General features: G+C 46.0%; 1 protein-coding gene across 2 annotated transcripts in view; it reads left to right on the top strand.

The window, feature by feature from the left end:
- Pla2g4e (phospholipase A2 group IVE) overlaps nucleotides 1-26,078 on the top strand; it is a 79,743-nt gene that overhangs the window by 31,102 nt on the left and 22,563 nt on the right. Inside the window, exons 2-5 of one of the 2 annotated variants that reach the window (XM_008846810.1) lie at nucleotides 10,746-10,818; nucleotides 21,619-21,755; nucleotides 23,448-23,579; nucleotides 24,540-24,580. In XM_008846810.1, the coding sequence (XP_008845032.1) occupies nucleotides 10,746-10,818; nucleotides 21,619-21,755; nucleotides 23,448-23,579; nucleotides 24,540-24,580 (383 nt within the window). Of the gene's footprint in view, nucleotides 1-10,745; nucleotides 10,819-21,618; nucleotides 21,756-23,447; nucleotides 23,580-24,539; nucleotides 24,581-26,078 lie in introns of those variants that run through there. The other variant, XM_029570258.1, reaches the window with a different exon arrangement.

Genomic DNA, 26,078 nt, shown 5'->3' with positions numbered 1-26,078 from the left:
CTGGACAGCTGGGTAGTGGGTGGGAAGAAGTGTACGGGAAAGAGCAGCTGGGGAACCTGGCTTGGCATAGTTCCTGACCAGGTTCTAGCTCCCATTTCATGGGCTCATTTGAGGATGTCCTGGATGAGAGCAAGAGGGCCAGCCAATCTTCACTCTGTCACAATGTCCTGGGTGACACTGCTTCTTTGCCTGGCACTCCTGACTCACTTCAGCTTAGTCTACCTTCCCCAGAGTCCTCAACTCCCTCCTGCACCACACAAGAAAGACAGACGACTATTTAATCCAGCCCCCTCCTGACCTTTCCCCTCCATGAGGATTGTTGTCTCCTTCCAGAGATGCCCTGGGCAAGTCAGCTCAGGGACAGGCACACAGCAGATGACAGTAACTGCTTATAGATCTGTCCATTGAGTCCACGCAGTGAGAGGTTGTAGGTTTCTTCTAGGTCAGAGGTGCCAGGAAGGGCGTGGAGGAAGAAACCTCCACTCCAGCTCCCCTTAGTCTCCTATTCAATTGATTTAATCCAACTGAAATGAGTAAGTAGAGGCTGTCTCTTGGGGCACTGGTAGATGGGGTGGTAGCCGGAATGGATAGGGTGACTAGGGGTGAGGACTTATGGCTTCTGCAGTCAGAGGAAGATCAAATACCAGGCTGTAAGGACTGACTTGGAGCTATAAACTTGCTGCGGGTAGGCTTGATTGGGAAAGATTGAGGAGGAGAGGAACCGGAGGCTAGTGGGACGCTGTCATTTGACAATGAGCAGGTTGCTATAGCAACTCCTGATCCATCTTCCACTGTGCTGGCCTCCATCTCCTCTTCATTTTCTAAGTTCCCAGCCTATTTCCCTCTCGTATGTGGTTCCAAACCTCACCTGCCACTCACTCCCCTGCTTCAACATCAATCAACGTTTCCTTCTAGAGTTCAACTCTCCTCATATTGCTCTCTTGCTCAGAAACCATTGATGGTTCCTTATCGCCTGAATGGAAGCACGGCTTTTGAGATCACTATGAATCCATAGTTTTCAGGGTGCTGTAATACAACTAAGAACTGACTGAGGGGGCACAGAAAGAGGTAAAAGACCCTGCTGTCTTTCCAGCTTGTTCCTTCCCACAGCCGACATTTCCTCTGCCCAACCTCTACCTTCCATGTCCCAATCTCTCTCTGTCCTCTCAGATATTCTCCTACACATCTCACTACTCAGACACAGGCCATTTGCATACCTAAGCATACCCTGCCCTTGTTCATGCTGTTCCTGCCTCTTTAAGATGCCTTTCCCTTCCATCATTCACTGTTGAAATCCTGTCCTATCCTCTAAGGCCCACTTCAGGTGTCATCTCCTCCACGAAGCCTTCTTGGGTTCACTCTCTCCCTCCCCAGCTAGGATCTACCTTCCATCCTCTGTGTCCCCCATGCCCCCCCCGCCAGTTCCTAGTTGTACGCCACAACTCTGTAAACCATGGAGTTTTCCAACTGTGAAGGATTTATGTTGCTCCTTCTAGGACCTTTGGCACCCAAGAGAGATCTGTTTCTCAGAGTCCTTAAGGGATTAGATGTATTTGGGCTTCCCAGCTGAATTGTTTGCAACTTTAAGCCCAGGATTTCCTTGCTTTGTAGCATGTATACAGTGAGTGCTTACTAAGTGCATGAGCTAAGTTGAATTTGTAGGATCTGTTAAAGGGTATGGGACTGCACAAAGTTCATGACAGTGGGGTTGGTAGCAAGAAAAGCTTCAAGGTCAACAGGCTAAGTAAGGTCCCATCCTCTTTCTGGAGAGTCAGGCATGCAAAGAGGTCCCCACATACAGCTGACCTCCTTCCATCCACCTCTGTATTCACATCTCACCCTCAGTTCCATAAAATATCTCCTATCTGTGGGCCAGAAAAGCCGGTTGTGGGGCCTCGGGCAAGAGCTCAGGCAGGAAACTCCCAGTGTGGATATGGGCAGGCCAGAAGTGAGCCAACACAAGCAGAGATAAGCATCATGGGGTGGGGCAGCACATCCTCTGAGCCACACAGTGGAGACCAGAAGGGATGTTCTCTCTCCCCACACTGCCTCTCAGGAGCAGGCAGAGACTGTGGCCTTGGACCCTCTTCTCAGCAAGACTGAGGCAAATGTTTTCTTTCTTCACCCTCTAATGTAGGGACCTGGATCTTGGTCCCTACGACTTGAGCTATTCCAGCACACAGCTCCTGGAGCATCAAGCTATAACCTTGAGGTAGAGCATCTATAGAAGATGAACATGTATGCATTAACCACATAAACTGGAGAGATCATGCTTTCCTACATCCTGGTGGGATAAGCCGGAAGGTCTTGGTGGGACAAGCCAGAAGGTCCCGGTGAGGGGTGGTGATGCAGCATGTTCTTATCATCTTAAGTTCCACTGCCTGCTCATTCTGAGATGCTGGGACTGAGGACTATTGACCTCAGTGGCCAGAGTCCTGGCTGCTTTCTGCATTTCCAAGATCTAAAGACCTGTGATTCCTTTGGTCTTGAGACCTAGGCCCACATACCACATATGCCCACCCACCGTAACCCCTCCCTGAGCCATCCCTCCCTCAGCCACTGCCCAGAGGCAGCCAAGAGGGTGGAGCTCTGAGTCAGAGTATAAGTTCCCGGCCTTGCCACGCAGCTGGAGAGCCGCCACAATGCTTCCAAAGCAAGTGCCCGTTTGGATTTCCCACTCTCTGCCAGACCCATGCCAAGCAGAAGATGCAAGGTGCTTGGGCACCTGTGCGTGGAAGGTGAGGGTACAGTGGGGGTGGGGGGCTGGGGCCTAAGGCAGGTGGCCGGGAGGCATGGTCAGGAAGTCAGGAGTAGAGGCTGAGGACTGAGGGGAGCAGGCAGACCCCAGGAAGAGCTGGTGGGCATTGCACACCTGGAGAGATTGTCTTGGGAGCCTCTACCTGACACCTTTAACCCAGTCAGGGCCGAGGGTACTTATAAATTTTACAAGGATGCATGCAGTAGCTCAGGGCTATCTGAGGGCAGCCAGGATAGCACTCAGTATAGACAACACCTAGTACTGCCAGGGAGAATCTACACATGGCCTGTCCTGGTGCTGACCTGGATATTAACCCTGTGGGCATTCTAAGCTTCTATGCTGTGTGAGTATGTGATGTGGGGCAGTGGGAGGTGTGGGAATTCGTTGTATTGCCAGTCAGTTGCCATCAGCTGCCCACTCTGGGTATATAGTCAAGGCTCCTGGATCCAGCCAAATCCACACAGTCTAACTGGCAGATCCCTGGGTCTGAGAAGGTATCAGTGCTTGAGAACAACTCTTCCTCCATTTTCCTGTCTGAGAAACAGGGAGATGCTTTCCATTTCCCCATTGACTGTAGACATACCAGGGAGAGGACTGTCAGCTGACACCTCAATGGCAAGAATGTCTCTGTCATCATTCCCCAGACCCTTGATTGTCCCTTACTGAACCACTGAAGGAGATGATTGAAACTCCAAGATGGTCTTGTCCCATTAACACAGGAGGAGATGGAGATACTGGTTAGTTTCTAAGGATTCCAGGGAGAAAGGGCTCTATTGCATAGCAACAGGTGGTCCTGCTGGCCTAGACAGGACTGACACTACCTCTTGGGTTTTCCAAAAGGCCTCAATAGACTGAAAGGGCTTCTGGTAAGCACTTGTTCTCTCCTGACCTTCCAGGATTTGCCCCAGGACAGATCTGCCACAGACAGGACAGAACTTACCTTGAAGGGGACAGTGAGAACAAAGGATTCAGTGTGTGGTTCCAGGAGTCCCCCCCCACCCCAAGCTATGCTGTCCCTTTCGGGTCCTAGGGAATCTGTGTCCCTTAGTTCTGGGCCCTTTTGCCCTGATTACTCACCTATCGTGGATCATAAAAAACAAAACAGCTGTGGTGGCCCTTTTTGTGTGATTCCTAATCTGGGACCTTGCTCAGACTGGCTGAGACCTATTATGGAGTCCCAAATATCCCCATCTCAATGATCTCCTATGAGAATGGGACCATGTAGCCTGGAAGACATCACCAGGCTGGTCTGAGCTCTGACACAGTATAGCAGGGAACCAATGACTCCGCCCAGCTGTGGAGGGAAGAAGTGGTTTCACCTGCCAAGCTTGCCCTGAAATGCCCCAGGGAAGGAAGCTGTCATTCCCTCTCTGGGCACCCAGGCCTGAATGATGGCTTAGGGAGGGGATACCTGGCCCAGATGGGTATTGGACCCATTGCTTCTGAAACCTAGTGGTCAGACCCTCACTACCCCTTCCCTTCTAGGAGCCTGATTTAGGATGGGGTACCCTATTTGTAACTAAATCATTTTTTGACTGATTGGCAGCAACAGCTAGGCCCTTGGGTCTAGGGAGAGTCCCAACTAGGGGGAACTGAAGGTTCTACTGCTGGGTCTGGCATTAACCAGTCTGGTACACGGCCTGCAGCAGGCTGCTAGCCAGTAATGTTCATCCACAGTGAAAGCCAGTCACCTAGGCAGTAGACTTGCACTGGGTCCTAGTTCCTGGCTCTGCTGTTTTCTGTCTATATGAGCCTGTATGAGATGTAATCTTCATTAACCCCATCTGTTCTCCTGTTAATATATCTCCTGGTTAATATATCTTCCTTGGAGGCTAGCCACAGGGTTAGATAAGACTATATGCATGGCACCCAGTGCAAAGGCCGGAGCAGAGGCAGGATTGACACACCAGAGAGCAATACATTTTCCCCCACTTTTACCCCCAAAGTCATATCAATGAAACCAGTGGAGAGGGACAACATTGAACTGCATAGCAGACAAACCTTAGATTTTTTTTTCTGTGTGAACTGCCAAAGTCTATTGTCCTGCATGGGTTTCAACAAAGCCGAGCCCTGACAAGATCAAGCCAAAGACCAAGGCCAAAGAGGAAGCTAGGGCTGTATGCCTGCAGTTTGAGCATCTGGGTTCTCTCTCCCACATGCCTTCCCAGAAAGCTGCTGTCCAGCATCTCCTCCTGGCACAGCTATGCTGATTGTTCAAGAGGCCGAATGCACTTCTGTGCTGTTTGCCACAAAATTCCTGCCTTGACCTCCAAGTTCCTGAGTGCTTCCTGCTCCTCATTCTAAGGTCTTCCCAGTGTCTTGTGAACTGAATGATCTCACCTCTCCCCTACCCCAGGGATGAACCCCAAAACATGGTATCTGACATGCCTGCAGTTAAATATTTTGGCTTTTACCATGTTATACTCCTGGCCAGGGATGAGCTTATCCAAGACCCCAAGGTTTTGACCCATATTCTTGGCCTCTGTAGCATCACTGGTTCCTGTCAGCACATTCATAGACACTGTGCTGTGTTCTACTGCATCTTCTTACTGTGTGTAAATCAGCGTCCTTTTAGCCTATGAATGTTTGGTCATCTAACACCATTTGTAATAAGCTGTTATATCATGAGAAAAATATGTACATTCTTCCCAAACAAAGTTGAATGTGTGCACTTAACTGTGCCATGGCACTTGTGTGAGGATCAGAGGATAAGTTGCAAGAATTGGTTCTCTCCTTCCACTGTGTGGGTCCTGGGGATCGAACTCGGGTCATCAGGCTTAGAAGCAAGTGCCCTTATCCACTGAGCCATCTTGCTGGCCCATGAATGGATATTTCTGTGTAGCTTAATCAGGTTTCATAGTCAATGTTCTCCTGCTTCTGCTTCCCAAGTGCCGGGGACACAGGTTTTCATCAGTGCTGGGGGACTTCCAAGGTCATGGTTCATAGACCTGGGTCCTAGAGTGCACCTGGGCCTAGACCTAAGTCCATTACTGCTGCTTCCTTTCTTCTAGTACCATCCTTCAGTATGTCTCAAATCCCTTCCATGTCCTACTCGGTGCTGATGAAATGTAAGAACACTTTTTAGATTGCTTTGAAATTGGGTCTCTCCTGAAAAAAATTGAGCTAGGAGAAATCTTTACCTGAAATCTGAAGTTCAAGGTAGAGTAGAAAGGTGCCTTCTGTGTCTGTTAGAAAATAAAAATGTCTTCAAGGACCCTGAGGGTTGTGATGTGCTCTGAGCACTCATAAAAAAAGAGAATGGTCATGGGGTATGTCCGTGGCTATGTGGCCAATAGGAACAGAAAGATGGCCAAGTATGGGGCTTACCCAAGAGCTCTGGGAGAATTCAGGGTGGAAAATAGGAATTTGTCAGGAAAATTGATCTTGTAAGAGACGATCAAGGCAGGGCAGATGAGGGCAGAAAGTGCCTCTCCATGTTTGTTGAGAGTCCCTCAAATGAGAGGGTAGCAGTGGCACTCAGGTTTGAGAATCAAAGTTGAGTTCAAACTCTGATTCCACTGAGGACCCAAGGTCAAAGGACTTAGTCCCAGGTTCTCTATCTGTGGTGCAAAACTAATGATTAACTGCTCAGCGGAGTTGTCAACTGTCGCACAAGACACAACTGGATTCTGTAGACTGTAGCCTGAGACTTGTCCCCCTTTAGGGACCTCTATTCTGGTATGGACAGACTCTTTACAATGTAGGAAAGAATTCCAGGACAAGTAAGCATGAAATTGAGTTGGGTTTATTAAGTAAAAATGAAAGAGAGAGAGCTGAGTGTGGTGACATACGTCTTTAATCCCAGGACTGGCGATGGAGAGACAGGCAGATTTCTGTGAGTTTGAGGTCAGCCTGGTCTACGTAGTGAGTTCCAGCCATGAAACTACACAGTGAAACTGTCTCAAAAAAAAGGAAGAGAGAAAGAGGGAATATATTTACTTTAAACTTAAGTGCAGGAATTGAGAGATGTACCTAAATGGTGTAACAACTATAATCCCAGCATTTAGGAGGCAGGAAGGTCAGTTCAAAGCCAGTCTGAGCTACATAGGGAGCTCAGGCCAATATGGGTTATATGAGAAAACACCAAATAATAATCTCTAGTGAATATGCACACACATATGTATATATGCTTTTGTGGCTTTTTTTTTTTTTTTTGGTCTTTTTGAGACAGGGTCTCCCTGTAGCCCCAGCTGTCCTGGAACTCACTATGTAGACCAGGCTGGCCTTGAACTCATAGAGATCCACCTGCCTCTGCCTCCCGAGTGCTGGGATTAAAGGCATGCACCACCACGCCTGGAGATTTTGTAGTGTATTGCCTGCATGTATGTGAGTGCACCTGTGTCGTGCAATGCCACAGAGGTCAAGAAGAGGGCGTCGGATTCCCCTGGAACTGGAGTTAAGGACAGTTCATAGCCGCCTTGTGGGTGCTGGGAATCGAACCCAGGTCCTTTGTAAGAGCAGTCAGCGCTCTTAACCTCTGAGCCATCTCTCTGGCCTCTGTACGTTTTGGCTTTAAGCAACCCTGGTCCATTGGGGTTTTTGTTGTTGTTTGCTTTTAACACTCTTGTTTGCTATATCTTAGGGGGGAAAAATAGAAACTTTGTCTCCACGTAGGCTGATTCTATCAGTTGTGTTCAAATATCATCAGCATCTTCTTTATCATCGTCATCTCTAGAGTATGTAGACATAGTATATGACCCATGGTAGCCCCATGGTCACTGATGTTGCTGTTATTGTTGCAGAGAATGACAGAGTAAGCAGAAACGGCCACTCTCATCAGCAGGCACTGGGGTTAGATGTCAGGAGAGAAAGTTTCCTTCAAGGTAGGAGACCTTGAGTAAGGTCTCAAGAGAAACTGTGGGTGCTTCTCTCTCCCTAGAGTGGATAAGCAAAGGAGCTGGGATAGCCAAGACAACTCTTGGAGACCACAGGACTGTGGTGGATGAGAGGCCCATGGGCTCTGCAATGTGAGCCCAGGCAAGAAAAAAGCCTGGGCTAAGGCCTTCACTGCTCCCCACAGAACTCCAGGTACCTATGAGAAAGTGGGGAGTAGGGCCAGGTTTGTCAGGACCACACACTCCTCATGAAAGGTAATGCTTGCCTCCTTACTCAGCCAGTCCAGGGTCTGCTCTGCCCAGGACAGGGTAAAAAATGAGGCACTCACCAAGCCTGGAGAGGTCCAACTATAGGCCAGAAGCACTGGAAGAGCCTTTGGCTCAGGTCACAAGGCTCACAGCAGAACTGACCTAAAAACTTTAGCATTAGACTAACAGAAGAGGTCCATGGAGCTGCAAGTGACTGTCCAATTGACTATTGTTCTGCTTTTAGGCAGCTACTAGAGAAAGGAAAGGAAAAGATCTTGGAACTATATACACCTATCAGGTACTAAATAGCTACTTCCTCAGAATTGTTGTTCTATTGCTGGTTGGAATGAAGCTCCAGGAAAAGTCTGGAAAGACAGGTGGCAAAATGATAATACGGATTTTCTCTGGATGAGGACACTATGAGGACATTTTTCTTCTTTCTGCCAAACTTTGTTTTTCCACAAATTTCAATATTCTTTAAAGAAAAAAGAACTACCTCCTTTGAAAAAGGCACAAAGTACTTCTAGCATCCCTGGAAGGCATATGCCGGGTGAGGAGGAAGGTTTAGTTGGGAGGCCTCCACAGACAGACATGGTGGGTTGGGGAGTCAGTAGGTTTGACTCGGGCTGGGTCTGGGAGTGGGAAGTTCCAAGGACTGGACTATACCTGAGCAACACACTCAAGGAAAAGGGTTTTAAGTCTTAAGTTTAAACAGAAAGGGCATGAGCCAAAAGAAAGAATCAAGACTCCTAAAGAGAACGGACATGGAGCCTCACTCTCTGTTGCCTCAGAGGGACCAGGAGGAGCATCAGCCCATTAACTCAAAATACTAGGATCCTAAGGGGCTAGAAGAGTCTGGAAATGTGATAGTCTTCTGTAGCCAGAATGTCCCCAGGGTGGGTAGTGGGAGCCTGTGGTTAGCTTGCCCTTCTGTCCTTGCCATTAACTCTGCCCACCCTCTGCTTTGGAGTCTCTCTCACTCCCGGACATCTAGCTTAGGGCCTGGACCACAGTAGTTGCTCAGAAAACACTGCTTAAAAGTCACAAGACAGAGAAGATGGTATCACCATGCAGAGAGGCAATCAGGAGGTGTACTCCAAGTACCATGGTGGCAGGGGACCCATACTGGTGGGAGTATATCCCTGAGCTCTGGAAGACCAGATGTAACAGAGGCAGAGGGAAGTGTGAAACAGAATCTTGAAACCGTGTCAGGGAGCAATGAGTAGAGGGGGACTGGAGAGAGAATTACATCCTTCAGTGGGCAATACACAGATGTGGGGACACATTGAGAGTTGAGAAGACGTGGTTTCAGGGCATATGGGAGGCAGAAAGTAAATAGGGTTGAAGGAGAGCAAAAGTGGATCTGCAGGTGATAAGCAACTAATAGAGTAAGACAAAGATGCCTGCTGAGGGAGAAGGACTTGGCCTGGAGAAGGCAGATGCTGACTTAAGGTGGGTAGGCCTTAAGATGATGGCAGGGCTCCCAGCACGTGATCAAAACAAGAGGAACAGGACAGAAGGTGAAACATCAGCATCAAATGAGCAAGGCTCAGGGTGCGCCCTCAGTTCCAGCCATCAAGGCTGAAGCACTGAGGAAGAAGTGGAAACCCGAGGGCTCTAGTCCTTGGGGTTAGCAATGCTGGTGGAGGCATCTAATAGCCATCAGTCATCACATCGAAGATTACCTGTGCTTTTGTCACATTAGCCAAAACTTCACAGGTACCAATTGCAAGGCACAGTAAAGACACAAGAAGCAGGTGGCTTACTAAAAGAGAAATACAGTGTCCAGGAAGATATGGGGGACGGGGAGTTTGCTGGAGGGCTCTGGTACGAAGGGAGATGCAAAGGCCCTGGGCTTGAGCTAAGATCCAGGGTGCTGGTGAGCCCCTGGCATGAGCACTCCCAGTGAGCAGGTGTTGCAGCTTTACAGGAGTTTGCGACCCTTCTCAACAACCCTATGCCTGCCTTCTCAGTGGTAGGCAAGGGAAACTGGGTGGGCAAGGGAAATTTTCTGTCTGTATTGGATTAGAATAAAATGTTAAACAATAGGGGGCTGGAGAGATGGCTCAGCAGTTAAGAGCACTGACTGCTCTTGACGAGGACCCAGGTTTGATTCCCAGCACCCACATGGCAGTTAACAACCATCAGTAACTCCAGTTCCAGGAAATCTGACACCTTCTTCTGACCCCCTCAGGCATTACACTATGTGGGTGCACTTACATTCATGTAGGCAATACACTACTACACATAAAATTAAACTAATAAATAAAATATATTTTTTAAAAAGTTGGACAAGAAGAAAAGTAAAAATATGTCAGGATTCCCTTAGTGCCTGGGCCAGTATATTTATCCATTCCCTTAACAAATTTTATATATATACATAGAAACACACACACATAAACACGCACATAAACATACACATATATCAGCATAGAGGTACAAGAATGAAAAAGTTGGGGCTGGAGAGATGGCTCAGGGGTTAAGAGCACTGACTGCTCTTGCAGAGGAAACAAGTTCCATTCCCAGCACCCACATGGCAGCTACAAACCATCCTTAACTTCAGTTCCAAGAGGAATCCGACACCCTTTTCTGGATTCCGTGGCATTGCACGACATGGGCGCACTCACAAACGTGCAGGCAACACACTCATACACATAAAATAAAAATAATAAATATATTTTTTAAAAAAAGAATGAAAAAGTATACAAAGACTCAGGCTCTTAGAAACTTCTAGAAATTTCTATGTAGGAAAGAAGACAGAAACCCAAGTAAACAATGACAAACTGACGTGGACGTTGCTCCAATGCAAGTCAGTAAGAAGGTGAATGTGGAGAGGTCTCTCCAGCAGCACTGGCCTTGACGAGGTGCTTGAGGAATGATTCTACTTTCCTGTCAACCCACAGGAGGGGACGTCTCCATGCCACCTGTTGACAGTGAGGGTCATCCGGATGAAGAATGTTCGGCGGGCTGATATTTGTGAGTATCCTCCTTTCTCCTTCTGTTTGTGGGGTCTAGATGGCGAAAGGCCCTGGCTGTAGATGGACAGGTATGTGTCCATGTGGGGAATCCTATGGGCTTTGAGCCATTTCTGTGTGATTACCAGTGAGCTTAAGGGCTGTTGTGGTAAAGTAGAAGGAGAGAGTCTTAGGCGTCGTGGAACCAGCTGCCAGCTCCTTTTGGAGCCCCTTCTCAGGACACAAATTCCAAATCACTGACTGCCAGAGCCTGCAGCCCCCAGCTCTGCAGCCCAGCCTCTTGGGTGTGGTTGAACTTTCAAGCTGTTGGGCACGGGATTCTTGCAGACTAGCTTCCCCTTCATTCTGGCTCCTACTGTGCACAGCAGGCCACAGGGGTGCAGGGATCCTCTGCTTTGTGAGGGAATGAAGACATTGGAGTGGGCTGGAGATACCCCACATCCATCTTTGGGTGATCTTCCAAGAGATCAGTTCTACTCCACATGTGGCTTGCTCAAACCAGAAAAGAAGCTTGGCCTTCCTAGAGAGAGAAAGCTCTATGTCCAGGACTCATAGCTATGGAAGTTGGAAGGGCCATGAAAGGTACCCCCGAGGTCCTGGGACTGTAAGGGCATGTTGTAAGTATCCAGGAACCTAAAAGCTGCTCAAAGTGGGCTTTGATTTTGGAGAACCTGCAGTGGGCTTGCCACCAGATGTCCACATATCATTTGATTCCCTTAACACCTAAGGGGTCATCACAGGAAGCCCACTTTTTAGATGAGGGGTTCATAATTGTCTGAGGAAGAATAGAGTTTGATCCCAGACATGTAGGGTTGATAAGGAGAGTGGACCACTCAGGAAAAAGAAGCAGAGGTCAGTCTGTAGATAGTCTGAAGCCAAATAGAAGAAGAATCTGCTGCCTGAGTTCCTGAGGGATTGCCTGATTTCCTGATGCTCCTGAGCTGATAATGCCAGAGAGCAGGTTGAAGGGACTGGGGACTTTCAGTGCAGGGATGAGTGTGGAGGGGCAGAGAAGGGACAGCCCTGTAGTCCCAGAGACAGCAAAGGTACCAACATGATTCACAATGACCTTCCAGAGGGTGAGGCATTCAGAGCCTGTGCCAGCAGGAATGGTTCCAGAGAGCATCAAGCTTGGACTGTGTCAGCCAAAGGACCCACCAGAGAGGCAGAGACCTCTCCTTGGGCTTTCTCATTCCACCAAGATGTGATCTGAGGAGCTAGGCCCAGGCTATGCCACCTCTTTCACCTTTCCTGCCCATTCCACAATGGATCACTCACTCATTTCATTCCCTCTTGGACATAGGTCACTTCCCCCCTCAGTCTCAGCTCCCACATGCCTTCCTCAGGCTTCTCCAGAGGTGTGTCTGTTCCAACCCTGTCACCATCACCAGTCACCCAGAATATACATTCTCAGTCTGCCAGTCTGCATGCCTGCACCTGTGTGTTCATTGTCCAAAACCCTTGCTTCTGTTGTCTCCCTGCCACACCTGTCCCCCAGAGGCTGGTGGGTGGTGGGGAAGGCTGAGATTTGGCTTTACCAGTCTCCTTTTCCCCTTCACTTCATGTCCCTTGGCACACAGACCAACTTTGGGGTCTGAAGGGACTGTGAAACAGTGTTTCTATGACTAAAAATATGCTTGGTGAATTAAGATGAACTTTGAGCATGTATGCCTAGAGAGCCTTGTGTCTCATGAGAAAGTTTATGTAAGAATGCTTGCTGGGAAGACAGCTCCAGAATGTGGGTGCTCCCCTCTTGTTTCTCATGAAAAATGTTGACCTCCTAAGTAGACATAGCATGGAGATAATGTTGCTGTGCTCATCTTTTTTTTTTAAACTTTTCTTTCTTTTTTAACTTTTACAAAAACTTTGAGAATTTCATACATGTATATACGGTGTTTTGATCACCTTCTTTTTAAAAAAATTTATTATTTTTATTTTATGTGTATGAGTGTATTGCCTGCATATGGGTAGGTGCACCCATTTTGTGCAGTGTCCACGGAGTCCAGAAGAGGGTGTCGGATCCCCTGGAACTGGACCTATGGATGGTTTTAGCTGCCATGTGTGTGCTGGGACTCAAACCCCAGTCCTCTTCAAGAGCTACCAGTGCTCTTAACCACTGAGCCATCTCTCCAGCCTTGTGCTCATCTTCTTTTGCTGAATAATATTCTAGCCATATTATTATTATTCAGTGTTCTGTAAACATGTGACTGTGGTTCTCATGAGTATGAGAAGCCATTTTATTATTATTCAGTCCTGTAGACATGTGACTGTAGTCCTTACTCCATGAGAATAAAAGCAGAGTTGCCGTGCTGTAGGCACTCCTATGTGAAGAAACTATATAGGTCCCCTGGTTATTTACTCAGTTCCATGATAATCCATTCAGGTCCAGTGGCTACCCCCTTGGTGGCCACAGGGGTTCCCTTTGGAGTTCCCTTATTTATGCTTTCCTCACTTCCCCTAAGGAACAGGAGGTATACATGGCATTTGAGAGTTCCAGCCTGTTCATGCTGGGTCTGGACTCCAGGGTTAATACAGGCTAGGCTATGTTGCTACCTTCTGTAGGCTTGGTGGCAAACAATTCTGATGGCTTTCAGATCTTGGGTCACTCTACCTCAAAAACTGTCCCCTTCTAGCTTGAATCCAAAAAGAATGGCTCTCTGGTTTAGTCATTAATGTCTGTCTGTTTTTCTGGAGATTTCAGAGGGATTCATAGTAGGGGGTGTTCAGAAGTTCAGGAATGACTCCCTTGCCAAGAGCTAAAAGAGCACCTGGCCCAGGCTGGGAGGTAGCCAAGCCCAGAAACCTCCCAGCACCAAGAGTATCTTTCTGTGGGGAAAACAAATTGAATCCCAAACCAGCATCCCTAGGAGCATCAGGTAGGTGTCTCAAGAGGTACTAGAATATCCCTACTAGCTACTAACCACACAGAAATGTTCTGAACATCTGTGAAGATAATTAAGTCATCTCTGCCACCTACAATTCAGGAAAGGGGGCATGTCATTCATATGACCAAGCCCTCTGTCACTTCATGGGGAACATAGACTAGGACCACCCATTGCCTAGGAAATCCCCTGGAGGTCCTGAAATTCCCAGATTGGTCACCACTTCCTTACCAATCCTTGCAGCCAACTGATGATCACTATCCTTATAGCAAGCTAATGTGTCTGCCTCACATTATCATCTGGGCCCTGGGGCTTCCTCTAGCACGCTTCCCTCCCTACACCTTGGGCTCTACTCTTCCTAGTCTCAACCTTTGGGTGAAGGGTGCTTTCTGAAAAGTAATTGAAAAATCAATTAATGCTTGCATATGGGTATCTATTTGATTATTGATCAATCTTCCATGAGTTTTAAATTTTTATTCATTTATTTAATTTTTAGTATACATGAGTTCTTTGTCTGCATGAATGTAAGTGCGCCCATGTGTGCAATGCCCATAAAGGCCAGAAGAGGGCATCCGATCCCCAAACCTAGAATTGAGGATGGCTATTAGCTGCCATGTGGGTTCTGGGTACTGAACCTGGGTTCTCTGGAAAAACAACCAGTGTGTTTAACCACTGAGCCATCTCTCCACTCCCTGCTTTGTTTTTTTATGTATATATTTTATTTATTATTTTTATTTTATGTGTTACGAGTGTATTGCCTGCATGTATGTGAGTGCACATGTGTCGTGTGATGCTGCAGAGGTCAGAAGAGGGCTTCGGATTCCCCTGGAACTGAAGTTAAGGACAGTTTGTAGCCACCATGTGGGTGCTGGGAATCAAACCTGGGTCCTCTGCAAGAGTGGTCAGTGCTCTTAACCACTGAGCCATCTCTCCAGCCCCGTTTTGTTTTATTTTTATAATAGAGTCTTACTATGGAGTTGTGGTTGGCCTTAACTCTATTCCTCCTGCATCTACCCTCCAAGTGTTGGGATTACAGGCATGCACCCTGGCAGGAATTTTTTTTTTTTAAACTTAATTTGAAATTTAAGCCTTGGGCCAAAAATAAAATGGATTTAATGAGAAAATTTTGAGCATGGATTGATGGTAGGAAAACATTTTAGAGGGAAAAAGGTCCTTTAACATAAGCTAAACTGACCTGATAGAACCAATAGATCTTGCAGGATCCCACTGCACAGACAGCAGATCTGAGAATAATGTTCCAGACTTAGGGAGAAGGTCTTGTTACCAGAAAACCAAGGGAGGGGCTCAAAAAGACTAAGCTGATCTCTCTAAGTCTCCTTGTAGGCAGAGCAATTAAACATGCTGACCTGCTCAGCTGGATGGATCTGCTGTGACTCAGTTCAGAATTCCTTACTGATACAGACCTACAACAGGAAGCTAAGTTATGCATTCATTCATTCATTCTTCCATTCATTTATTCAAAAGTTGTCTAGTGACTGCCTACTCTTTCCAAGAGCTTTAGGTCCTGGCCTTCTCAGTGTCGGCAGTGTGGTGGAGATGATGAGAGGATGTGGTATGACAGTACAGCCTATCAAGTGTTCTGCTAGGAGAAGAACAGTGGGCTCAGGGCCAAGGGGGACCTGGCCTAGACTTGGACACCCAGAGGTGGTTTCCAGAGAAGGTTCCTTCTAAAACCTGAAGGGCTAGCCAGGAGAAAGGTGGGTGAGAGCAGAAAAGAGGGGCGTTGGGACTGAAGAGATGGCTCAGCAGTTAAGAACATTGGCTGCTTTTGCAGAGGACCCAGGCTTGGTTACCAGCATCCACATGGTAACTAACAACCACCTATAACTCCAGTTCCAGGGGCTCTGACCCCCACTTCTGGCCTCCATGGACTCCTGTATACATGGGGCACACAAACTCACACAAACACTACAATAAATAAATAGAAAGGAAGGGAGGGAGGGAGGGAGGGAGGGGAAGGGAAGAGAAGGGGTCTGGCAGAAAGAGGAGCTGGTACAAAGGCCTAAGATGGGACAGCATGGCCCCTTGGAGTCCTGAGGGTGACTGAGATTGGCATGAAAACAGAGTGAGAGTGGGTGTCTGTGCATTTGCCAGTATGTTAGTGTGAGCATGAGCGTGTGTGTGTGTGTGTTGTATGTGTGTCTGCAGGGCAAGGGTAAGGGTGAGGGAGGGTGGGTGGAGAGGTGAGGCTGAAGATGGAAAGGAGAGCCACACTTGGTGGGTAAGGCTACTTACTGAGGCCAGACAGGAGTCATTAAACTGGGCAGTGAAAGGGTCAATTTTTTGGGGGGGGGGTCTTTTTGAGATAGGGTCTCCCTGTAGCCCCAGCTGTTCTGGAACTCACTACGTAGACCAGGCTGGCCTTGAACTCACAGAGATCCACCTGTCTCTGCCTCCCGAGTGCTGGGATTAAAGGCATGCACCACCTCGCTCGGCCTTAAAGGGTTATTTTTAAGAAAATATTCTATTATTTTCATTTTGTGTGTGTGAGTGTATTGCCTGCATGGGTGTAAGTGCACCTGTGTCATGCAATGCCTGCAGAAATCAGAAGAGGGTATTGGATCCCCTGGAATGAGAGTTATGAATGGTTCTTAGCTGCCATGTGGGTGCTTGGAATCAAACCCCAGTCCTCTGCAAGAGCAGCCAGTATTCTTAACTAATGAGCCATCTCTCCAGCCCCCAAAGAGTCATTTTTTTTAATCTCTTTCAAAATTGACTGTAAATTTTTAGGTTTACAGTTGAATTAATACAGTTATACAATATTGTACTCAGTATAAACCATATAAGACATAAAATTAATTGAGGTTTTAACCTTTAAAAAAGATGTCTATTTCATTATTAAAATACATAACAGGCTGGCCTTGAACTCACAGAGATCCACCTGTCTCTGCCTCCCGAGTGCTGGGATTAAAGGCATGCACCACCTCGCTCGGCCTTAAAGGGTTATTTTTAAGAAAATATTCTATTATTTTCATTTTGTGTGTGTGAGTGTATTGCCTGCATGGGTGTAAGTGCACCTGTGTCATGCAATGCCTGCAGAAATCAGAAGAGGGTATTGGATCCCCTGGAATGAGAGTTATGAATGGTTCTTAGCTGCCATGTGGGTGCTTGGAATCAAACCCCAGTCCTCTGCAAGAGCAGCCAGTATTCTTAACTAATGAGCCATCTCTCCAGCCCCCAAAGAGTCATTTTTTTTAATCTCTTTCAAAATTGACTGTAAATTTTTAGGTTTACAGTTGAATTAATACAGTTATACAATATTGTACTCAGTATAAACCATATAAGACATAAAATTAATTGAGGTTTTAACCTTTAAAAAAGATCTCCATTTCATTTTAAAATATACTGTTTCTTACAGTATATACTCATTGTTTTTGCTACTAACACTGAGATGTTGGCACAAGCATCTCTAATCTGTATATATCTGATTATTACTAGTCATAATCAGTTTCACTTGGATCCTTGGCACCTGTGTATGTCTATAAAGTCATCGAGTAGATTTCAATGGTAAGGCTTATCACCTCTACTAATTAACATGATGTAAATTTTTATGCCTCCTCCTCAAACATAACACATTTTTTTAAATCTGTTGATTTTTTTGTGCATGTGTATATCACACAGAACATCCCAAACCATCTTATTCAACTATACACCCACTTCCCAGATGGCACCCTCCCATAGCCTTCCTCCCTACACTAGAGCCCTTATACTGTTATCCCTGCTGCTTTCTGCTGTGTTGTCAGCACCCCCAGCCATTCCCCACTACTTGTCCATCTGGTGAATCTAATCAGCCCATCTAGAGGTCTTTGTTTTAGGAAGGTCAGCTGTTCCTCATCTAGCAGCAATCAAATTAGTTGTCAAAACTCCTTTAGATAAGATTGAGGTCTGCTGTTAATTTTCCCAGTTCTATGCTGGGTTACTATCTGAGAGTCCCTTTGGGCACACTGGCCAAAATTCAAAAGAAGGTATCTCCTATCTGGCACTGTTGCTTGTTATGTAGCCTTTAGCTATACATATGGACTCTTAAAAAACTTATGTTGGCCCCTTTAATCTTTGGTTATACTTTCCTTTTGGGTGTTTAAGGCCATACAGTTGGCCCAGAAACCAATTTATTTTTACTCTTAGGATCATTTGAGGATCTGTTCCTTGGGGGTCACATGGGCTTGGGAGGAACCCCTGGCTCCTTTTACCAGTTCCGCCTATGTGAAGATAAGTCAAAGGTCCTACTCGACCATGGCTGGCTTCGCTTAGAAGCATGGAGTAGTGATTCCTCTGTGTTGACCCTCCTCTTTGTAGACCGGTCACTGGTTCAAGTCCATCTCGTGGGGTCTCTTCGGCCTCCTTGGTCAAGAGGACAGGTGACCTACCACAATTATAGGACATTCTGAGAAATGCTCATAGTCCCCTAGAACTAGTAGACCTAGGAGGGCAAGGAGCAAAAACTGTCCTTTATGTCCCTCTGACCAAATTATTATAGGCCTCAAAGTATGTCTGTTAAACATCCAAGAAAGTTAGTTCCACCAGTCTGGTGCTTTTAATTACTGTGTGTCATGTAGATAAATCTTGGTCAAAGACCAATTGTTCTCAGATAAACCTTACCTAGACATATATTTCTTGATCTGGTATGTATAATTTGTCAGTAGGTTGTTGGAGTAATATGGTTCCCTCTGGTTTTTAAAACTAGATAGGCATTGTTTATCCCTCTCATTGTCTCACCCCTCCATCATGCTTTCCCCACTTAAGATGCCGCCATTTCCTCCCTTTCTCCCTTACTAATAATACCCTTCTCCTACCCTACCTCTCTTGAGCTCCTTTCCCTTTATCCCCTAGGTTCCTTGTATACCCTTCCCTCCCCCTCCCCTTAAACTAACCCAAGTTTTATCCATATCTTCCTTATTAATGTCTGTTCCCTACTGTTCTTCTCTTGCAGGTTCTTTCTTTTCCTTTAGCTCCCTGGTTCCTTTCCATCCTCCTGGTTATAGTCATGTCTGGGTACATACTCATTTATTAGGATTTGGTTCTAGGATCCACATATGAGGGAGAACATATGTTGATTTTCTTTTTCTGAGTCTGTGTTACTTCACTTAGTATAACAGTTCTAGTTCCATCAGTTTGCCTTCAAATTTCATGATTTCATCTTTCTTTACTCCATATAGGTAAGTGCACCCATTTTGTGCAATGTCCAAGGAGGACAGAAGAGGTTGTTGGATCCCCTGGAACTGGAGTTATGGACAGTTGTTAGCTGCCATGTGGGTGTTGGGAGTCTAACCCTGGTATTCTGCAACAAGATCCAGTGCTCTTAACCACTGATTCAATTTGTAGTTTTTTTAAGAGTTCTCCACACTGCTTTCCATAGGGGTTGAAGCAGTTTGCAGCTCTACCAGCAGTGGATGAGTGTTCCCCACATCCTCTCCAACATTTGGTATCATTTGTTCTCTTGATCTTAGCCAGTCTGACTGGGGTAAGATGAAATCTTAAAGTGGTTTTAATGTGCATTTCCCCTAATTTTTAGTGACGTTGAACATCTTTTAAGATGCTTCATAGCCATCTTTACTCCTTCTTTTGAAAACTCTCTGTTCAGCTCCTTAGCTCATCTTTTAATTGGGTTACTTCTTGTCTTGATTCTCTGTTTTTTGGGTTTGTTAAATATTCTGGATATTAAACCTCTGTCAGATGTGTCACTGATGAAGATTTTCTCCCATTCTGTGGGTTTTCTGTTCACTTCCCTTGTTGCCTCCCCAAAGGGTCATTTTTAAAGAACTCCGTGCGGCTTTTCTTGGGAGAAGAGATTGGCATAGGACAGCACTGGAAACAGAGAGTCCTGTGGAAAGGCCCCAGAGATGATGGTGGTCTGCACCAAGACAGTGGCAGTACAGACTAGGATTCAATGTGAGAGTTGAGGACACTTGGTTTCTGGCCTGGACACCTGACTTGATGGGAGAGAACAGGCTAGGCACAGAGGAGATGGGTGGGGATGATGAGGTCATCATTTTCTTATGATTCTGACAAGGTTTGTCATTCTGCATGGATTAAATCACTGTTATGACATGTAAAAGATAGTATCCTCTCGTCTTTACTCAGTGTGAGAAAAGATGGGAGTTTCTCTTACCAAGTAGTGAGCAATCAAAGACTAACCGGAAGCAGGAGTGATAAGATGCCAGAAACATGCAATTCAAAATGTGGTTACCGGCACTGAAAAGCTTTCAGTGTAGTGACAATGCAAGACATCAGCCCTGGTTCTACTTGTGTAACAATTATTAGTAATAATTATGAACTAGTTTGGACCAGTCCTACAGTATAGAACTCCCATCCTATCCAGCTTCACCATCTAGAGGATGGTGCACTGCAAACTATTGACTTTCACCAGAGTCTACGTATCTGGTGCACCCCTCCAGCAGGCCACCAAGTCAATGACAATGGTCTTGGTACCTCTTTCTCCCTCCCATGAAGAATAGAGTTGGGGAACCAGTTAGGCTATTCTTTTAAAAAATATATTTTATTTATTAATTTTATTTTATTTGTATGAGTGTATTGCTTGCATGCAGGTAGGTGCACCCATGTCGTGCAATGTCCACAGAGGTCATAAGAGGGCATCAGATCCCTTACAACTGGAGTTACAAACTACTGTTAGCCACTATGTGGCTGTTGGGAATTGAACCCAGGTCCTCTGCAAGAGCAGTCAGTATTCTTAATTGCTGAACCATCTCTCCAGCCCCAGCTATTCTTTTTTTTTTTAATTTATGCTTATTTTATGTGTATGTGTACTTTACCTATTTTTCTCTTTTGCCACCTGTATTTTTGGTACTACAGCTAAGAAATCATTGCCTAATCTAGATCATGGAAATTTACTCTTATGTTTTCTTCTAACACTTCTATGGTTTTATCTCTCATGTTTAAGTTTTGATTTATTTTCTACTTGTTTATTTTTATTTTACGTGTATGAGTGTTTTACCTGCATGTGTGTAAATTCACCACATGTGTGCAGTCCCTTCAGAGGTCAAAAGAGGGCGTTGGAATCCCTGGAACTGGAGTTAAGGATGGTTGTTTGCTGCCATGTGGGTGCTAAGAACCAAACCTGGGTCCTCTATAAGAGCAGCCAGCGCTCTTAATTGCTGAGCCATCTCTTCAGCCTCTAGTCAGATAATTCTTAGTCCTAGTCCTTCTGCTACCCCAACAAGAAGGGTTACTTAGACCTTCCATTTTGAAAGGCTCATTGAAGTCAAAGCTTTTTTCCCTTCTCAAGGTCATATAGAGCAGTGTCACACTTGGTTTGCTCATTTAGAATGAGAAAAGTACTAAGCCACAAATATGAGGATTTCCTGGGTTATACACTTCACACTAGGTGACCAGTGCAGTATGGGGAGCCTGCTGGGTGCAGTTACATTAAATTATATGGAGGCAGTGGCTCTGAGATCTTACTGACTAGCTTGTTTCATCCAAACCCTTTCCCACATGGCCCTTCTTGGCCAATTCATGGTAGACTGTGCTTCTCCTCCTCAGCTTGGAGAAAGTGCTCAGCCCTACATTGGTTCTCTTGATGCTAAAGCAACAGGTTACTGGACCTTTGGAGTGGGTCTTCTAGGTGTTGCCCTATAAGAAGGAGCACTGGGTGGCTCACCCTGCCCCAAACCAACAGGTATTTTCTGAGAGTCTAGGGCACTTCTGTCTTAGGCTACCTGTGTCCATGAGAATGGTTGTTAAAACCAGCCTATCCCATGAGACCAACAGCCTGCAATCTGTGTCCTTCTTGGGGTTCTAGAACCAAATCAGAGAGTTAGACCCTGCACCAGGGGAAGATTAGCAGCTGAAAGGAAGCCTTGCTCTGAAAGAGAGTTGTCTGATGTTCCCTCTTGACACCATTCTATCCTCTCTTCCTTTCCATCTTAATCTTTGGACAGTGAGCCAGACAGACTGCTTTGTGAGCCTCTGGCTGCCTACTGCCTCTCAGGAAAAGCTGAGGACCAGGACCATCTCCAACTGCCTACACCCAGAGTGGAATGAGAGCTTCACCTTCCAGATCCAGACTCAAGTGAAGGTGAGCCACAGAAAACACCTGTCTGCCCTGGCCACGTGGCTGCTCCCCTCTCATCCAATTGCACTTCTCTTCATGTGTGTCCTTCTGCCTGTTTGTCTTCCTACTTGTCAGACCGACCTGCCTTCCCATCACCCTCCTTTTCTTACGTGTGGCCCTCTCTAAGTCTACCAACCCTCTGCCTTCTTTCTAACTTCCCCTCTCCTCCTAAGTGTTGCTGGTTCTGGCTATCTCTTACTCCAGAACAAATTGTCTTTCTAGTACATTCCAGTCTATGCTCCCTGCAGGTGAATACACCAAAGGGAAAGCCATTCTTTTAACCAGGGCCAACCCAGTCTAATTCCAGCCAGAGGCTTTTCCCTTAAATCCCTTTCTAATTGCTTTAATACTTTTATTTGTGGTTCCTTGGGTGTGTATTCTTTCATTTGTTGAATCATTGTTTCATGATGCTGATCTTCAGGTAAATATACATGATGGCTCTAAGTTCATGCTCATATCTCTTGTTGAAGAATTAATTCTTCCTGGAGTATCTTTGATTACAGCATCCTTAGCAGAGAGACCTTGAAACAAATTTGATTTCATAATGGAGGCATCAACTCCAATCCTGAGACACTTGAAACTTGAAAGCTCCAGATTACTACTTCAGATTTCCAGTTCATCACGCATCCTTTTAGTTTTCAAGAAAGTTAAGGTCATTATGATTTTTTTTAAATACCTTTTTACTATTTGTGGTAGCACACACCTGTAATCCCAGCACTCAAGGAGGCTGAGACAGGAGGCTTGCAAGTTTGAGGTCAGCCTGAGGTATACAGTGAGACCTTATCTCAAAAAAATAAAATAAAATTCCCTTCCTATCATATATGAATTTGGCGAGGGAGAAAGACTCCCATATGAATGCAATCTGCCATCTTGACCTCAGAATTTGGGCTTCTTTTGTCTTATGAATTATGGTGTTGCTGGGTTGTTCTGGTACATGTGTAAGTTTATAGTAATTACAAGATCAACAGATTCCTATCTACTTGGAGATGCCCAGAACCACAATTATGTCCACCAGATAGAGACCTGGGAGGCAAACCAAGCCTTGAATCATAGCTCTCAGGATCGTTGGATAAGAGGCCTCAGAGACTAGTCCATGCCACCTGAGGCCATTGAGTATAGCCACTTTCTTCTTGAAGAGCTGCTTGAGGACCACATAGAAAACCTTATTAGAAGTTGATGAGCCGAAGAATAGAGTTCAGACAACTCATCTGAACCCTTGTAATCCCAAAACCCAGGTAGCCTTTGCTCCATCCTTCCCCTGGAGTGTCAAATGTTAACTTGCCTTGCCCCACATTTTTAGCACTAAAAAAAAAAAAAAAAATCTGTATTCAGCTCTAAGGGACCCCGTGTCTTGCAGGGTCTTGCTCTGCTTTTCACCCTTCCCCAGGTGAAATGAAAACCCTCTATACTTCCCAGGTTTCTCAAGCTTGTAAAAGAGCCAAATTCTCCTGGAGTCAGAACAGGGGTTGGAAAAGAGGGAAAAGACACTCCCTTCCTAAATTCATTTCCCTGAAAGTGTCTCTGACACCTGAACAGGAGCTTCTGTGTTCCTCTCCCTCAGACCTTCATACCTGCCAGGACTGAAGTCAGGCCCCTTGACAGGAGTGAGTCACTACAACCATGGTAACCAAGCTTCCACCCTCCCTTCTCTCCTAGAATGTGCTGGAGTTGAGTGTCTGTGATGAAGACACAGTGACACCAGATGATCATCTCTTGACGGTTCTCTATGACCTCTCTAAGCTCTGCTTTCGGAATAAAACCCACGTGAAGTTCCCACTCAACCCAGAGGTGGGTGCGAGAACCCAGGTCATCAGCCTCTGGTGTGATGGGAACAGCCATTTACTACCGTGATACCCTGGCATGGGCACACAGCCAAGTGGGAAAAGAGGTGCTTCTGGTTCAAACCTCAGCACTATTACCTGCTAGCTGTGAGACTGCAAGAAACTACTTAACTCCTTTCATTGTCAGTTTCTTCATGTGCAATGGTGACAATGGTACCTCCAAGCAAGATTGCTGTGAGGCTTAAATGAGAAAACATAGTAAAGGCACCTAGCAGTCAGTGTGATACCAAATGGAGATATAGGTGTTGGCTCCCTTTTGCCCTTTTCTTACCTCAGAGTCCTGTTTCTGGGCTGCCCCAGGGTACAGAGGGCAAGTCAGAGAAGGTCAGAGCTAGAAAGAACCATAGTATTATAGATTCAATCATTCAACAAATATCTGGGTGCCAGTTGTAGACCTGGGCCCTGGACACACAGGAGAGAGCAACTCTCTCTGCCTTTGCTTCCTGGACATTCCAGAGGAGAAACTGAGGCCCAGTGAAACTATGGCTCACCTCTGGTTACACAAGAGGCATGGAAGCAGAGGTGAGGGAAGGGGCCAGCCTGGCAGAGTTGGGCTTTCTGGAGTTACTAGCTCCCTCACCCATGCCTTGAGCCCAGCAAGCCGGCAGTGGTGAGTTATGGATAAAGATGGAAATGAAAGGTCCCAGGTCAGAGGAATGGATATACGGGGCCAGATGCCAACTCCACACTGACTCCCCTGTGTTGTCAGTGCTATTCCTGATGTCACAGACTTGGGACTGAGAGAGGTAGAGGAGACAATGGGAACCAGGTAGCAGCTACACCCTCGTCATGGTCCCAGAGTCAGGTATGGAGAAGGCAGGGCAGGTCTGCATGGGTGTAAAGGGGTCCTGGGAAGCAGAGATGTGCAGAGCTGGCTCACAGCCACCTTCCCTTCCTCTCCTGCCAGGGAATGGAAGAGCTAGAGGTGGAGTTCCTGCTTGCAGAGAGGTGAGTAGGTGCCAGCCCTCTGGGTCAGCCAGGGTCCTTTAGGTTTCAGAAGTGGATCTGCCTTTTTGCCAGTGTCCCCTCTTCCAGCCTCATCGCTGGCATTTGTCCTAGCCTTCTTCTTGTGTCAGTTCTCTCTGGAGTTTGTGAAGGATGTTGGTAGGCTCTACCCCTACTCCAGTTCCACTGATAACAGTATTCTTTATAGGGTTGGGGATGTTGGTAGAGTGCTGGCCTATCATGAACAAAGCATCTGATTAGCAAATTAAAGTCAACTTCTTCACAGTGAAGAAAATCTAGGCTTTTCCATCTCTTGGATGACAAGACGTTGGGGGTGGAATTCTTCTTTATTTCTTTCTTTCTTTTTTTTTTTTTTTTTTTTTTAAGTTTTCCAGGGTTGATTGATTAACTGCTTGATTTTTGCAGTACTGGAGACTGAGAATAAATCCACCTGCCTCTGCCTCCCAACTGCTGGGATTAAAGGCATGTGCCACCTGCCCAGCCTGGGAGTGGAATTTTTTAATTGAATTAGAAAGTGATTTGTAAAAATTTTATAAGGGTGGATCTGAAGATAGTCCTCTTGAGCCTAATTTTGGAAGGAAGGCTCTGGACTTCTCTAGGCTAACTGTAACTTTGGAGGCTTACATTCCTCACTTTATAACATAAGGACACTTACCATTCAGCCAGCACTTCCCTGGCTGGTGGTAACTATCTGTTGCATGCATACATTAGTTAAAGCATAGAAGCCCTGTTGCTACCAAGTGTTTGCTTCAGTTCTTACTGTACACTACCAGTCCTCAGAACTACACAGAGCTGCGTTAAGTTAAATATAAGAAGTTATTATTATTATTATTATTATTATTATTATTAATCTTTTTTTGAAGCAGTGTCTCCCTGTAGCCTCAGCTGTCATGGAACTCACTATGTAGACCAGGCTGGCCTTGAACTCACAGAGATCCGCCTGCCTCTGCCTCCCAAATGCTGGGACTACAGGTGTGTGCCACCACGCCCGGCTAGAAGTTACTACTTTTTTTAATGGAACTTTTCTATTCCTTCTAACCTATAAATCTATTTTTCCCTAGACAGTCTATGTAAAATGTATACCATTTTCCTCCTTGACAACTTAGAATTGTAAATCTAAGGTTGAGACAGGATCTCGTGTAGCAGAGGCTGGTCTTGAACTCTTATCCCCCTGCTTCTACTTCCCAAGTGCTGAGATTACAGGTATATGCCACCATGCCTGATTCAAATCTAGGGTTTTGCTAAAAAAAATTTATTTATTATTTTTATGTGTATGGTGGATTGCCTGCATGTATGTAAATGCAATGCCTGCAGAGGTCAGAAGAGGGTGTCAGATCCTCTAGAACTGGAGTTATGGACAGTTATTAGCCTCCATGTAGGTTCTGGGAATTGAACCTGAGTCCTCTGTAAGAGTAGCCAGTGCTCTTAACCACTGAGTCAGATCTCTAGACCCCAAACCTAAGGATTCTTAAGCAGATAT

Source organism: Nannospalax galili, unplaced genomic scaffold, assembly GCF_000622305.1.
Source record: "Nannospalax galili isolate Female #2095 unplaced genomic scaffold, S.galili_v1.0 scaffold342, whole genome shotgun sequence".
Lineage (NCBI taxonomy): Eukaryota > Metazoa > Chordata > Mammalia > Rodentia > Spalacidae > Nannospalax > Nannospalax galili.
Note: the sequence above shows the minus strand (reverse complement) of the source record. Positions and strands in the feature narration are given on the sequence as shown.